Genomic DNA, 17,468 nt, shown 5'->3' with positions numbered 1-17,468 from the left:
CACAATCACACTCTCACTCACACACAATCACACACTCACACACACTTACACACACACAATCACACACAGACACAACCACAAACTCAATCACACTTACACACACACAATCACACTCACACAATCACACACTCGCTTACACACACTAACTCTCACTCACAATCACACTCACACTCACACTCACACACACACACTCACTCTCACTCACTCACACACACAATCACACTCACACAATCACACACTCAAACTCACACATCATACACTCACTCACACACACACACAATCACTCACTCACACTCACTCACACACACACACAATCACACTCACAATCACACACTCACTCACACACACTAACTCTCACTCACAATCACACACTCACTCACACACACACACACACTCACTCACAATCACTCACTCACACACACAATCACACACTCACAATCACACTCACAATCACTGACTCACTCACACGCACACACAATCACTCACTCACACACACTCATTCACACACACAATCACACACACTCACAATCACATACTCACACACACACAAAATCACACATACAATCTCACACTCACTCACGCACACACAATCACACACTCACACACACTTACACACACAATCACACACAGACACAACCACAAACTCAATCACACACTCACTCACACACACTTACACACACACAATCACACACTCGCTCACACACCCTCACTCACAATCACACACTCATACACACTTACACACACACACACACACTCACTCACTCACAATCACTCACTCACACACAATCTCAAACTCACTCACACACACAATCACACTCACACACTCACTCTCACTCACACACACACAAAATCACACACACAATCTCACACTCACTCACTCACACACACAATCACACTCACACAATCACACACTCACACTCACACAATCATACACTCACTCACACACACACAATCACTCACTCACACTCACTCACACACACTCACTCATATACACACACACAATCACACTCACAATCACACACTCACTCACACACACTAACTCTCACTCACAATCACACACTCACTCACACACACTTACACACACACTCACTCTCACTCACAATCACTCACTCACACACACAATCACACACTCACAATCACACTCACAATCACTGACTCACTCACACGCACACACAATCACTCACTCACACTCACTCACACACACTCATTCACACACACTCACAATCACATACTCACACACACAAAATCACACATACAATCTCACACTCACTCACGCACACACACAATCACACTCACACAATCACACACTCACACTCACACAATCATACACTCACTCACACACACACAATCACTCACACACACTCACTCATATACACACACACAATCACACTCACAATCACACACTCACTCACACACACTAACTCTCACTCACAATCACACACTCACTCACACACACTAACTCTCACTCACAATCACACACTCACACACACTTACACACACAATCACACACAGACACAACCACAAACTCAATCACACACTCACTCACACACACACAATCACACTCACACAATCATACACTCGCTCACACACTCTCACTCACAATCACACACTCATACACACTTACACACACACTCACTCACTCACACACAATCTCAAACTCACTCACACACACAATCACACTCACACACTCACTCTCACTCACACACACACAAAATCACACACACAATCTCACACTCACTCACTCACGCACACACAATCACACTCTCACTCACACACAATCACACACTCACTCACTCACTCACACAATCACACACAATAACAAACTCACTCACACACACTCACTCACATTTACTCACTCTCACACCCTCACTCACACACTTTCAAATGAACTTGTTAAACTGGACTAACACCCAATGAATTCTGGGTAAATTAAATTAATCAAGGACTGAGCTGAACGGTGCGCTCCCTCCCTCGCCGCCTTGCTCCCTGGGTGAACCCAGGTCACTCACGGCTACATCTGAACCAGGTTCATGGTTTTACAGCGGCGACTATTCATCCACTGGTCAGTCACATGATTCTTCTTTTTCACTGTCAGCGAATTCAAAGGCGCCTTTTCAGGTTCAGCTGGTTCCTGAACAGTTTTCATCTTCCCTGATGGATTTAACGCTCGTCAGGAATCTAAATGAATCTGCACATAAAAGGAAGCAGTGGCGGTGGCGTGATTCAGGTCCATCACTCATCTGAGCGTCTGAATGCAGCTGGAGGGACGCCACACGCCAAGCATGATGGGTAATTTCTCTGCTTTCTGTCCTCACCTCCTGTTTCCATTGAAAGACGGAGAGAGTTTGGGGATGAAGGGAGGCTCCGCCCCCTGCTGTGGCTGCCTGCCTGCTGTTGAAAGATGTGTATTGATGATGTCACAGGGATGTCAGAGGCTGAATGAAGCTGAATGACACGGCAGCTCAGTGTGTGCGTGTGTGTGTGTTAGCCTGCGTGACGCTAACACTCAGCAGATGTTAAGACTTAGCATCTTATTACAAACCAAGCCAAACTGGCATCCTCACAAACATGTCATCACAGGCAAATATCATGAATACATGCTAGTGACACGCTAACAGAAGCTGATGACATGTTTGTAGAGCTAAGAGCTCATTTTAACAGCTAACCTGTGTGCACAAGTTAGTAATGGACTCCCCGAAGCTCATAACTATGCTAATAAGCTAATCTGGACAGGCCAATAACTGCTTCACAACAGCTGATGACTGGTTTGCTTATGCTAATGCTTCATTCCTACAAGCTGACCAGCAATAAAGGCTGAGCGAAGCTACGAGAGCTAGAAGCCTGGAATGTGGGATCCTGGTGCTCAGTCACTGCTTGTGCACGTTGACGGCAAGATCGTCGTTGCAATTTGAGCGAGTCTGCGCCAGCGTGAGCGAGCAACACAAAAACAGGCTGAACAACAGACGAGGGAAAATTCATCTCCCTTTGTCATCCTTGACAGCCGACAACACCTCGTTGTCTCTGTCTGAGCTGCACAATGGCGGCGGCGTCATGACGGACGATTCAGGGGAAGCTCCGATACTGATCAGTCGTTCCCACGCCTGTCGGGAATGTTGATCATTTCGTTCATCCTCTGAGCTGGAAGCTCGCTCTGACGTATGTTAGCAGCTAACTCTGCCCAGATGCCATCTACATGTTTATGCGAGCTAACGTAACGTTAGCAGACACCAGAGAAGATGCAGCTGGATTGTAAACAAATCTTTAATCTCTTCACTTAGTTTCTACAAAATTGCTTTTAGACAGATATCATGTTTGAAAGCACAAGCAGAACATGCAGATAAAATTAGTAATTTTAAGCATCTTGAGTAAATGAGGGAGGAGAAAGGCCATGAGGAGCGCGGGCCTGGACAAAGCTCCACGACCACCAGGTGGCAGAACGCCCTTCTGACTTCTGAAAAATGCAGTTGGGACACTTAAATGTTGAGCAGCAGCTTGGTTCTGTATCCAGGAGACATCCATTGTGTACTGTAATTGACCCTCCAGTAATGCTAAGGAAGTTAGCATCCTCTTGTTTGTTCACTAGAGGATATCTTTGTGCTAGGATGCAGCCCCCTGCTGGTCTGGAGGGTGAAACGTGCGCTATTATCTCGCACCATGGAACCATTCAGTGCTCTAGACCTGTCAAAATGTTTTGCATGGACGTTCCAGACGCTGTGGGCCGGCAGAACTGAGATTCCGAATGCTTTACACAGCACCTGAAACAGCTCAGGTTTCTGGTGAAGGGTTACTCCTCTTTACTGGGAATCTGAAACATGCTGAACAGATTTACACGTTTTCATTTGTGGTTTTGTGAAAACAGGAAGTGAGGAGCATTTTTATGACTGGACTTTAGCGCCTGGTATAGCAAATCTGTGGAAGCCTACAAGTTGTGTGTCACGTCTGATTCCGTTTACTGGCCTTGGCTCATTTCTTGTGGTCTTTGTTTGGAAATGCAGAGTTTATTGACTGCGTTGAGTCATGTGGTTCTTCTTCATGTGTTTGCTGAGTCATGAGAGGAATTCCTCACATCAAAGGCCACAGCCAGGGTTTCTTCTTCTCCTTCTTCTTCACTGATGAGACGCGAGTCTTCAGCCTGGACGGAAGCTACAACCACAATCAGCTTCAGTCTGTTTGTAATTATGGAGAAACAGACTGGAAGCCTGAGACACACATTCCTGTGGCGACGAGCGCCGGGTCACGCTGTGTTTACCCTCCGAGGAAACCCGAACCTCTGCTGCAGGAGGTCAGAGGTGAGAGACGGCGACAGATGACGAGGACCTGCACATTTACCCCTGGAACATCTGGGCCTCGGGATGGAAAACTGGAGCGAGACGGCAGCTTTTCCATGACCTTTTCCCTTCAGCACTGAAATGTCTCAGTAATCCTGGAAAGTCTCAAGTCTTCAGACTCAAAACCTCAAGATATTTTCATGATTGAATGCTGAAGGTGGAGACACTAAGGTAGCGCCAATGCGTGCAGGTAGCATTAGCAGCTCATGCTAGGAGCTAATAGGCTTCTACTTAAGAGACTTTAAACAAAAAATTCTTTCGAAAAAACTCTTTTTGTTTGTGTGTCTGAGGAAATCAATGAAGATGTGTAAGCTACAGCTCAGCTCCATCCTTATTTTACAGGAAGTCGCAGCAGAAATGAAGTTACTCTACGTAGCCAACATGGAGGGCAGTAGGAACGCCACCTTGGCAACATGCTGAGGAAGTGCTCAGCTTCCTGCCAACATGCTGCCCCCTGCTGGTTTGGAGAGTGACACACTAACCTGTTTAGCTCCAAATTAAAACTCTGGATGTTTGTATGGAAATGAGAAGTTGATTTTCTTCCTGCTGCGGTTCTGAGGACTGCCGCCCGGCGCAGCAGTGATGAGACCAGCTGAGTAGTGTGGAGGAAAATTGCACTGGCACGAGTTTGACAGGAGCAACTAATGATGGGCATCGTCGGACTCGTGGCTAACTGGCACTCGTGTAGCTAATGCTGTCACATGACTTTCACCAGATGGACGTCCCAGAGTATGGCGTGTTTGTGATCCGTGTCCAGAGACTTTCACCTGTAACCTGAATGTTGGGCTGAAAAGACACTGTGGGGGGGCAGAGGAGCATTTGGGCTAAAATCTCAAACGTGCACGCAGAGATGAGGCTGCCTGAGGCTCATCTGTGTTCCTGGGGGGCTTGGCGTCAGTCCACCAGAGACTTGAGGTCAGGAAGCCCCCTCAGCGTCAGGTCCAGCAGCATCTGGCCCAAGGCTTTACCCTGAGGGAGGAAACCCAAGTCAGTGTCACTGCACCAGCTCGTCCCACCCCCACGTGTCTGAGGTGGCGCCCCGGCCCCCCAGCGTGGCGGTTTATGAGTGTGTGAACAGGAGGGGGTGGGGGTGGGAGTGTCCACCCTCTAAAGAAAGTCTCTTATTGTCCGTTGAGACGGACTAAAACAGACCCAGGCTAGTTAGCATAGCACGATGAATGGCGGTAGGAAGTGTTAGCATGAGCTGCTGAAGGGAAGAACGTGAAGCAGTTACCTGGGGGTCGCTGCGCAGTGACGCCACCCCTCCCCCGCCCAGGGAGCACTGGAGGACGAAGTTGAGGCCGCGGATCCCCGGCAGGCAGTATCTACAAAAACACACCCAAAAACCACTTTACCATGGGAACCTTTTACTGTTGCTGAGACGAACAAAGGTGGGTCACTGTGAAACAGACGGGCGCCATGTGGTGGTTGCTGGACACTGAAGCTGTTTGAGTGCTGGACACGTGGCGGTCTGGGTCTTTGTAGTTTGACTAGACTTGTCTCCAGGCTAGATATGTGGTGGAGTCGGGGTGGCTGTCCTCACAAGGATAGAACTATAACTGTGTGTGCGGCGTGCTGCCGGTTTAACGAGTGCCGGCGGTGAGCTAATGTAGGGCTGGCGGCGACGGGGAGGCATTCCGAGGTGTGAGAGCAGAGGGCCAACAGGTTTTACAGCCTCCACTTCTTTATTACACTAAGTGCTAACACACCAGGCTGAGTCATGGCTCCAACATGTCCGCCGGCCCTTCAAAAGAGGGCAGCGCCACCATCTTCGGCCCTCGGACCCCCGTCTGAGCTGCAATTCAACACGAGCCGGGCTTCTACCCGCCAACATTTGGCTTTGGTCTGGAATGTGAAGAAGTTTATCATCATTCACACTCCCAGGTCACATGACCCAGGAGTGGACCCGCCTCCTAAACAACAACCATGTTTTTAGGGTACCATCCACCTTGAACTTAGCGAGGACAAACACTGCGTCCCCGTCGTACGCCTCTCCAGTGACTTTTGACCTTCATAATATTTTCAGTCAGTCCTCGAATCCCAGTGAATATTTTTTGCCGAATTCGAAGAAGTTCCTCAAAGTGATCCAGAGACGGACGGGCGGGGACACGTGCTACCGGGCGTTAGCAGCCGGCCCGGCCCAGATGGGATTTCTGAGCCTGGTACCAGTTTTAGAGCAGAGGAAATGACACGCGCAGCCAGGCCCGGCCCTCGCCATTTTGACGCCCTAGGCAAGATTTTAGGTGGCGCCCCCTTGCATCACAGTAAATTCAACTTCGAGTGTACATATACTCACAAGGAACTAAATAGTTTTGTTAGACTTTTTTTCTTTAAATAAAGAAATTTCACATTCAAAATACTCAATATAAAAAGTAAGTATGAAATAAATACAAAAATAAAATTAACTGAATATATGAAATATAACATAAATAACTTGCATAAAGTATTAGAGACAAGTGACCTAAATTAACTTAACTACAATATAAATAAGAAAGTGTACAAAAGTGCAGAAAGAAACCAGAGTGCACAACAAAATTACTAGGATTTATTCAAACTATGTATAAAAAGGTGATCTTCCAAAGATCTCTATTGGTGTTTTCTGTGACTACCTTAGCTTAAACTATTAAAGCTCCTCAGTCACAACCTGCTACAGCTTTACTCTCCTGGTCTTCCTTGCAGCAAAGTCATCGACAACATCATCATAAGGCAACTGATTTGAGACCACATGGTTAATACTAATAATTGCAAGTCCACTGAGACGTTCTTGCATCATAGAAGATCTCAGATACGTTTTTTAATTTATCATTAAATAAGTTAATAAGATAAATGCAGCAGCGCATCTGAAAAGAGAAGAGGAGTAGGTAACAGCAGTCTGATAACACATTTCATGGAATAAAATGAAATGAAATAATATAAATGAAAATCCTAAGAAATGCATGCATGTAGACTATACTATACTGTGTAATATACAGTGATGTAAGTAATTTCTATATTACTAATGATATCAGTTTTATTGTCATTTCAGTAAAATGCTAATTAGCAGAAGAAAAGGTATCAGTAAACTGCAGTATAATATGTTTTCCTCTTAACATTGATGATGCACTTTGATATAAAGTTTACCACTATAAACACACTTAAGAATATATGAACTAACAAACAACTAGGCTTACAGTTATAATATTGAAAAGAGATGGAAATTAACAGCAATTTGATGAACTATTACAAGCTGGGGAAACGTGAGCCAACGATACGTCAGAATGGAAGCAAATTTAACATTTATAACGCCTGCTGAATAAATCTCATATTTACACATTTACCTGAGGAAGGTAAGCTTGATGTTGTTACATTACTATTTTTCATAACAGCTTCGACCCTTTCATAACATAAGCTGATGTCAAGATGAACAGTTAGCTGGCTATTTATTGATAAGCTAACTACCAAGATAGCAAAGAGTCATTGAAAGCGTTCCCGCTCAACTATAAATCGATGAAATTTCAATCATATTTATTTCCCGGTCAACCGTATCGATTTATAGTTGACCGGGGTTTCAATGTAGTCTCGCTATCTGGGTATCCTATGCTGATGGTTAATGACGTTATTATCCATCATTCCGCGACAGAAAAATAATATCATGACATCATCTTAACTGTAACATTTACATTTACATTACCTCTGTCTTCATCGCGTTTTTCCTCCTCTTCTCTCCTTTTTTTTCTCCCCTGGGCGCCAGACAGTTTGGGACGTTTGGACATGTTTTTTTACGTATCAAAAAACGACCGTTCCCCATGGAGCAGGTTGGTAAGGTGTTATTAGTCGGAGGAGGAGGGGGGACTGGGGGCGCGCGTGGGGTGTGGGGGGGCGCGACTTAGGGAAAAGGGAAAATCATTTCTATTAGGTTATTGTTATAGGCTTTGCTATACAGTATATATATATCCCCCTTCTGGCGCCCCCTGATGGACGGCGCCCTTAGCATTTGCCTATACGCCTATGCCGACCTCCTGAGTTTTAGCACTGGTCTGAAAATGGAGCCTGTCATGCTGACTGGGTCCAGTTGTGTCCCAGTATGACAGTGGACTGGAGGAGAAATACTGAGAAGTATTACCTATTGTAGTACATGAAAATGTGAATAAAGACCAAAACAGAGTAATGCATTAAGCACGGTGCAGGCGCTGGAGCGCCCTCTGCTGGACACACATTTCTCACTCTATCGTTTCCTGCATTTTATGAGCAGTAAAAATAGTTGTTTAATGTCGGCGCATATCAGACCTCGTCGGCCAATAACAGCCCAGGGCTAGTTGGTGGCCATGATCTTCTGCTGTCATGAATGTCCCTGGTCTCCATGGCAACAGCTTGCCTCTCAGCAAGGTCGTCATATGTGCTGCAGCGCTAACACGAGTTGTAGCTTCTGCTGGTGGCTAGCTTGGGGCTAAAGTGAACTCAGCTACTGCCTAGGTTACATTACGATTACACGTCTAAAACTCTCGTTGGGGGCGGGGCCTTGTAGCTGCTGTGCTGTTCCCTTTGTTTCCAACAGTGGCAGCTGCAACCGAGCAGATCGTCTTTCCTCGATTGAAATAAAGCATCGGGGTGAAGGGAGACGGCGTGGAAACGCCATGTTTTCAGTTTTGAGGCTACCAGCTGTTGTAAGGAGATGAGAACAACCCTAGAGGAGGTTCATGTGGAAACTCAGATGTTTGTTTCCAGCGTGTTCCAGCTCTGTTGTGTCTCGTTGCTGCAGGGCGATGTCTGACAGTGATTAGGCTCACCGCAGCCACTAATCGCCGCTGCCGCCACTGCGTGTTGTTCAGGCCTCCGACTCTGTAGAAACCTCTGAACGTTCTCACGGTGTTCTGCTGCTCCAGAGGCATGCTGGAGAATGTGGACATTATACCCACTCCCCCTCTGCTCACCGTGTGACAGCATCGTGAACGCCCGGCTGGATGAGGTGGGAGAAGTATTTCTCCACCACAGAAGAAGTCAGGTGCTTTTTAAGGTAGGGGAAGAAGAGCGGATGACGAGCAATCACTCCTGAAGAAAGAAACAAACCAGTTTCCTGGTTTAGTTGGTAGAGCGAGCAGCAACTTAGCCTAGCTTAGCATAAACAGGTGGAAACAGCTAGCCTGGCTGTCTGATGCCAACACTCGCTAACTGTCACCTTATACAAATAGAGAAGTGTAAAACTAGCATGCTAGCTTTTTACTGCAAGGTTAGCCATTGGGTTAAGTTGAAGGATAACAAGCAACTGCTGTCAGCCAAGAAATCTGCCGGTTGGTTGTTTTTTCTTTATTTAGATTAAACACATAAGATGTTGGTTAAATGAGCCCGGCTAGCTGTTACTCATTTACATGCTAAGAAAAGTAACCATGCATTATAGCCAACACGCTAACACGCTATGTTTCTCACCGATGTTAGCGGAGTCTCCCTTGTCTCCGCTCCTGGTGTAGGCCAGTTCCTCCAGTCTGTAGCTGTGGGGCCCACTGGGCAGGTCTGCAACGAGGCCACCGCGACATCAATAAAACCAGCAAAAAAACTACAAAATGTACAACTTTGTGTGGTTCAAGTTTTTATACTTGTGTTTATCTGGCAAGATTTGATGAAACGGCGGAGCAACTCTACGGTGCTGGAACCACTCGGGTTCTGTTTGCACACATAGGCTGGCCTTCTTTGCTGTATTTCACTGTTGTCAAGTGACTTCTTGCTCGCGACTGATGTTGGAAAAGAGTTTCCTGACAAGGGTGGACTCTGAAACCAGAGCTTCTTGGCCGTTCAGCCTCAAGGCTACGTGGTCATCACATCTTTATCGCTGCATGTGTCAGAACCTAAAGCCAGAAGACACGCCTCTTCCCTCGTGTCACGTCCTGTCTTCCCAGCAAGTGTGTGGCATCGCAAGAAGTGTGTGGTTTTGTGTGCACAGCCACGAGAGCGAAGGGCCGGTGAAGAGGCTGAAAGGAGGGAAAGTGGCACAGCGTGTTCTCTACAAAATGAGCCTCTCACACACACACACACACACACACTATTCCTGTGAGGACACTCAGGGTACATCCCAAGCCTCTAAAAGCACCGTGCTAATCTGCTACCAATTCATACTCAGTTGCAGTAGCGATTTGCATCTGAAGCTGTTGACCTGAGGTCAGTAACCGTACAACCGCAGGTGGAGAATACCGTGAGAGCTTAACAGTGCACCGAGGGTAACCACGGCAACAGCTGCAGTCTTTCTCAGCTCCTTCAAATCTCTGAGAGGATTCCTCACACGCATCAAGAACAAACATCCTCTGTTTCTCCACCATGTTGGTTGGACCTAAAGGAAACACGATGCGTTCACCAACATATGAATGGGCGAAGGGGGAAGTAGGTGACAACGCTAGACCACGGCTTACCCGCCAGTCACCTGGTCAGACACGACTTTGAGCCTCGCTGCACCCGTGGGAGGTTAGTCAATGGATCACGCTAGCTAGGATAAGAAGCGGTTGCCACGCAGACGCCAAGCCGGCCTCCAGTGGCCCGATACCCCAGGTCCCTGCGGAGGTTACTCACACACGTGTGGTCCTCGCTGACGTCCTCTTGTGCCCAGGTGGGAAACAAGCCGCCACCATCCGACAGCGCATACAGTGGACATGACCGACGCTGCTGCCAGGTCCCAGTGAGCAGGTGGTGAGCTCACAGACTGCCGGGCCGGCCCCAGGTCACCGGGCAGGCCCGGCGGTCTGCTATCATCCACTGTCTGACTCAAGGGGACGTCTGAACCCTCACAGCTTCAAGCTAACGTCTCCCTTTCCTCATAAGTGAGCCTCATTATTAATTTTGCATTTGGTGTGCATCTGCAAGGCTGTTGATCATCCTCACCTGTGTCAGACACGTCCTCTGGTGAGAGGGGAGGGGCTACCTGCTTGGAGCCGTCCGGTCCCGCCTCTGAAAGAGACTCCGCCAGCTGTCCGTCCACGTGAATGTCCACCTGTTGGCAGACGACACTGTGAGTTTCTCCACTGACACCCAGGTCCTGGGAATCAAGTCCAACCCACCTTCAGCTGAGATTTAGGCTGAAGGAAGAAAAGCGGCTTCAGGACCGGCGACCTTCCGAGACACATGACATCATCAGTTCGCCGCACTGAGTGAAGTCTGAATGCGCTCATGCTGATGTCACATGACACCAGAAGCTCACAACCAACAATCTCAAGGTGTTTGTCGACTCACACTCGAGGACGTCCACCCACGATGCCCGTCAGTCCAGGAGCTGCCAACAGGACAAGGAGGAGGAGTCAGTGTGTTGTGTCCAACTTTGCCTCTACAGACAGACGAGAGCTTGGCCCAGGTCCAAGGTGCCACTGACACGTACCGGCGCCCGTCCCTGCAGGAGCCACCTCTCGAGCAAAGACCTCCAGAGCTCTCTTCTGATGATGGTGGACGGCCATCCAGATCACCGCCTCTCTACAGCCCTGCTCGCACACGCACGCATGTACACGCACACGTGCACACACACGCACGCACGCACACATACACACACATACACACACATACATGCACACACACCCCCACGCACGCACGCACACATACACACACATACATGCACACACACATACATGCAGGCACACCCCCACGCACACATACACACACACATACACGCACACCCCCACGCACACACACACACATGCACGCACACACATACACGCACACACACTCACAAATGAGTTCTTTATTTCATTGTCATTTAAAATCGTTTGCTTGCACATTTCCAGACGCGGTGGCGATGACCTGGTGCTTGGTCATCAACACACAATGAGCCAAACTTCAAAAATGTCTCTGTGCAAATCAGCTTGACCTCATCAGTCCTCGTCCCCGTTCTTTGAAAGAAGTTGAACATTTTAAGAAGCTCATTTTCCTGCTCGCTAAGACAAGAATTACACTTCTAATGTGTAATAGGCAGCGATCCGATGCTTCCTGTCCTTTCAGTCGACCCACTGCTACCTCAAAAACCGCTAACGTGCTACATGCTAAGGAAGCACAGAGCGGTACCGTGTTGCGAGCCTCGGCGCCATACGTGTCCTCAGCTCCTAGAACCTGGATGTTGACAGAAGTGAAATCTTCCAGCCCCAATTGCTTCAATATTCGCTTGGTTCTACACACACACACACACACACACACACACACACACACACACACACACACACACACACAAAGATGATTTAATGAAAGGGATCTGTAGCCCGCCCGATCATAATGGATCTCTTGGTTGGGCGCACCTCTTGATGATGCTGTCTGCAGTTCTCCGGGCCTTTTCGGCAGCCCGCGGCCCTCCGACCGGACACACCGCCGTGGCCCTGAAGCCGTCCATGTAGGTGGCGCACACCTACAGAGCCGCGGAGGGCAGCCATCATTCAGAGTGACTTCCTGTCACAACAACCTTCTCAACAGGAGAGGATGACGTCATACCTTATAGTCCTGAGACGGCGGCCGACCTTTAGCCCCGGTGACCCTGACCGCACCTCCCTGTACACCTGGCAGCAGCAAACATTCAAATACTTGCATGACTTACAGATATTAGTACTCCTGAACACAATCGTGGTTTACCAAGTTTCAGAGTATTTGAAGAGTCTAAATGATAAATATTAGTGTCAGAAATATTTGCTTCCTGATCTGGACGGCGCTCTGCCCCCCCTCGGCAGTTCAACCTCAGGTCAGCATCTTGTGAAGTCCTGAGGACAGCACACAGGTCACAGAGCAGCCACGCCGGGCCGCCGAGTTCAGCCTGAGCTCAATTAGACGCCATATTTACACTCTGGCCCCCAGTTGGGGCGAAGAGTTCACAGCCTCGTTTGAACGGAAACGTTCTGGTCCAGAGCGGCTCCAGAACTCCCCCGCCAACATGGCTCCTGGTGAGGAACCAGCAAGGTTTACTCACACCAGCAGACCACTGGCGAACAGACGGTAAAACTTCTGGTGGAGCTCCGACACAAACTTGTCATCCTGCTGCTGTGATGTCACCATGACATCATCTACGCATTATTTCCACTGTCAGTGTTTGTTGTCTGTCACGCGTCTCAGAATCGGACTCTGATCAACAACAATGAGCGGCGTGGTTGTCCCGATAGCAGGGGGCGCCGGCGTCCCCGTACTAGCAGCCTGATACCACATTGTCCAGGCTTACTTTATGAATAATCAACATCCAGAGCTATGCTAGCACTTCCCACCCACTGCCATTCATTGTGCTAAGCTAACTAGCCTGAGCCCTTCCGTCTGTTTCTGGTGGCGCTGGACATGAAGAGCTGACAGGTGAGGCGGTTTTACACCTCGCCTGAGACGTTGTCATGGAAACAAGGCTGTACTCCTTGAACACAGCCTGTGTTACAAAGAGCGAGCCGTCCAGATGGAGACCTGATCGACCCGCTTCCAGGCCATGAAGGAAGCAGCACCAACTCCTCCGTACAGACGTGGGTCACGCTGAGGTCACCTGACAGTTTAAACCAGAGACCAACATGGCGTCCACCATCTGGACACAACAGTAACATGAAGGAGGAACTCCTCTATGCCACGGCGGCGTGGAATCAGTGTAGAGGAGGTCAGCTTCCGTTCATAAACACAGACGCATCAGAGCTGATAGCTCAGCACACAGTGTTTACACTGGGGAGCCAAGTGTTTACGACCCGCCGCCAGCTAGGAGGGCGGTCACGTCCTCGCTCCCTCCCTCCCTCTGAGTGTGTGTGTGTGTGTGTGTGTGTGTGTGTGTGTGTGTGTGTGCGCGCTACCTGGCACTTCCTCTATCACCACCTGGCTGAAGTCACACACCACATCCGGTAGCAGGTACCGCCTCGGGTCGCCGATCTCATACACCAGCTGCTCGGCGGCTGTGCCGAAGGAGACCAGGCCGCCGGTGTTGGGCGGTTTGGAGAGGACAAAGGAGCCGTCGGCGGAGCACTCGACCACCGGGAAGCCAATGTTGTCCCTGAAACACAGGTCAAACACTAAGGGAGGACGAGCGGTCAGGACACGAGGTCACGGCGAGCAGCGCCACGCTCAGAAGTAACAGTTCTGCCAGAAGACATGTAGCTGTTCCACACAGGCCTGGAGAGAGAGAGTGTGTGTGTGTGTGTGAGTGAGTGAGTGAGTGAGTGAGTGAGTGAGTGAGTGAGTGAGTGTCCTTACTCCACTATAGTTCACATACATACTGAGGCTCCATGTGCAAACTAACAAGCTAACTTGCTGACTTGAGGCCACAAACCCTCAGCAGCCGAGTCATCAAGCGCTGAGTCCCAGGCTCACCAGTCAGGGACTTGATGCCAGTCGGTGAAGACTCCCCCAGTACTCTGAGCACCACACTCGATCAGGTGACCTGCCAGACTAACACACACACACACACACACACACACACACACACACATACACACACACACACACACACACACACACACACACAACTAAGCATGTGATCTCTCACCTGTTGATGACAAAGGTAAGTTGTAATGTTGGCACGCCCTCTAGTGGTCTCCATGTGATACAATCACCACAGAGTAGCACTGAGATGAGGATGAATCAACAGGCGCCATCAACAGGCGTGTTACCATTAGAGACGATCAGGCCCTGATGTTTTGCTGCTCATCATTAGCATGACTCACGTACTTCTAAAAAATGTTCTTGTGAAATTAGGAGACAAAAAGTCAGCCATGAGAGACACAGGCACAGAATCCAGGGACACGGAGCACGCAAACACGCCGTCAGTAACACACGGTTCACATGTGTCAATGCCTGTTACCTCCCAGCAGCCAGCAGGTCCAAGTCCTCACGCCCCCATCCGAACTGCCAATGAGAGCAACACCTTGAAAATGAGATGCCACACACACACACGAACTACACACGCACACACACTACACTCGCACACTTACTACACACGCACACACATACTACACGTGCACACTTACTACACACACACTACACACACTTACACTACACACGCACACTGCACACACGCACTACACACATGCACACACAAACTACATACAATTCTACAATTTTATTTAGCAGACGCTTTTGTCCAAAGCGACTTACAACACATACACATACAACACATACGCACTACACACATGCTAACACATACTACATACACGTACTTCACACATGCACACACATTCTACATACACATACTTCACACATGCACACACATACTACATACACATACTTCACACACTCACTACACACATACATACACATACTTCACACATGCTAACACATACTACATACACATACGACACACACACTACATACACATACTTCACACACGCACTACACACATGCTAACACATACTACATACACATACTTCACACATGCACACACATACACATACTTTACACACGCACTCCACACATGCACACACATACTACATACACATACTACACACGCACTACACACATGCTAACACATACTACATACACATACTTCACACATGCACACACATACTACATACACATACAACACACACTACACACATGCTAACACATACTACATACACATACTACAAACACGCACTACACACATACTACACACATGCACACACATTCTACACACACGCACACACATACTACACACACACACTCACATACTACACACACACTACATACATATACTTCACACACGCACTACACACATGCACACACATACTGCATACACACTACATACATATACTTCACACACGCACTACACACATGCACACACATACTGCATACACATACTACACACATGCTAACACATACTACATACACATACTACACACACACTACATACACATACTACACACACACTACATACACACTACATACACATACTTCACACACACACTACACACATGCAAACACATACTACATACACATACTTCACACATGCACACACATACACATACTTCACACACGCACTCCACACATGCACACACATACTACATACACATACTACACACACGCACTACACACATGCTAACACATACTACATACACATACTTCACACATGCTAACACATACTACATTCACATACTACACATACGCACTACACACATACTACACACACGCACACACATACTACACACACACTACATACATATACTACACACACGCACTCACATACTACACACACACACTCACATACTACACACACACTACATACATATACTACACACACGCACTACACACGCACATGCACACTACATACACGCACTACACACGCACACACATATACTACACACACGCACTACACACGCACATGCACACTACATACACGCACTACACACGCACACACATACTACATACACGCACTACACACATGTACACACATACGACACACACATACTACACACACGCACACACATACATGCACTACACACATGTACACACATACTACACACACGTACTACACACACGCACACACATACTACATACATGCACTACACACATGTACACACATACTACACACACGTACTACACACACGCACACACATACTACATACATGCACTACACAAATGCACACATACTACACACACACTACATACATACTACACACACGCACTACACACATGCACGCACATACTACACACACGCACACACATACTACACACACGCAAACACATACTACACGCACGCACTACACACACTACACACACGCACACACATACTACACACACGCACACACATACTACATACACGCACTACACACACGCACTACACACATACTACACACACGCACTACACACATACTATATACACGCACTACACACATACTACATACACGCACTACACACATACTACATACCACACACAAACAAAAAGGAAGTACTAGCACATACGGCGTGCATGAGGGGCCCTAGAGCCACCGCGCTATCCACACAGCGTCCTGTGACCACGATGTCAGCTCCGAGGTCCAGACAGCGGCGGATAGGAGCAGCCCTGAGAACACACACACACACACACACATCAGCGAGCTGTCAGTCTCTGACCAGCGGCAAGTGTCTGGGGGGAAAGGTACCCGAGGTAGGCGTTCATACTGTGGAGGGTTTTAGGCAGGTGATGTCGGCTGCCGCCGTCGGCCATCTTTACTTCCGTGAGGGCATTTCTCTGAGAGGACAGGAGACAGCCATGTTTGATCATGCAGCTGATGATGTGGATGA

The 17,468-nt window shown here is 48.1% G+C and overlaps 1 protein-coding gene across 1 annotated transcript in view; it reads right to left on the bottom strand.

The window, feature by feature from the left end:
• Positions 1–3,249: 3,249 nt before the first annotated feature.
• The window catches only part of LOC147239048 (uncharacterized), a 22,661-nt gene continuing 8,442 nt past the window's right edge, over positions 3,250–17,468 (bottom strand). The window contains exons 5-20 of the mRNA XM_086198126.1: positions 17,327–17,415; positions 17,148–17,247; positions 15,073–15,116; positions 14,583–14,660; positions 14,069–14,265; positions 12,756–12,820; positions 12,566–12,672; positions 12,339–12,441; positions 11,662–11,761; positions 11,520–11,559; positions 11,348–11,399; positions 11,172–11,280; positions 9,732–9,815; positions 9,239–9,356; positions 5,563–5,653; positions 3,250–5,297 (exon numbers count right to left, since the gene is read on the bottom strand). Coding sequence (XP_086054252.1) covers positions 5,223–5,297; positions 5,563–5,653; positions 9,239–9,356; positions 9,732–9,815; positions 11,172–11,280; positions 11,348–11,399; positions 11,520–11,559; positions 11,662–11,761; positions 12,339–12,441; positions 12,566–12,672; positions 12,756–12,820; positions 14,069–14,265; positions 14,583–14,660; positions 15,073–15,116; positions 17,148–17,247; positions 17,327–17,415 — 1,452 coding nt within the window. The 3' untranslated portion in view covers positions 3,250–5,222. The remainder of the gene's footprint in view (positions 5,298–5,562; positions 5,654–9,238; positions 9,357–9,731; positions 9,816–11,171; positions 11,281–11,347; positions 11,400–11,519; positions 11,560–11,661; positions 11,762–12,338; positions 12,442–12,565; positions 12,673–12,755; positions 12,821–14,068; positions 14,266–14,582; positions 14,661–15,072; positions 15,117–17,147; positions 17,248–17,326; positions 17,416–17,468) is intronic.

Source organism: Aulostomus chinensis, chromosome 24 (assembly GCF_037954235.1).
Source record: "Aulostomus chinensis isolate RoL2024-O1b breed Wild chromosome 24, RoL_Achi_v1.0, whole genome shotgun sequence".
In the NCBI taxonomy this organism is placed as follows: Eukaryota; Metazoa; Chordata; class Actinopteri; order Syngnathiformes; family Aulostomidae; genus Aulostomus; species Aulostomus chinensis.
The sequence above is the reverse complement of the archived record's forward strand: the minus strand, read 5'-3'. Positions and strand labels throughout refer to the sequence as shown.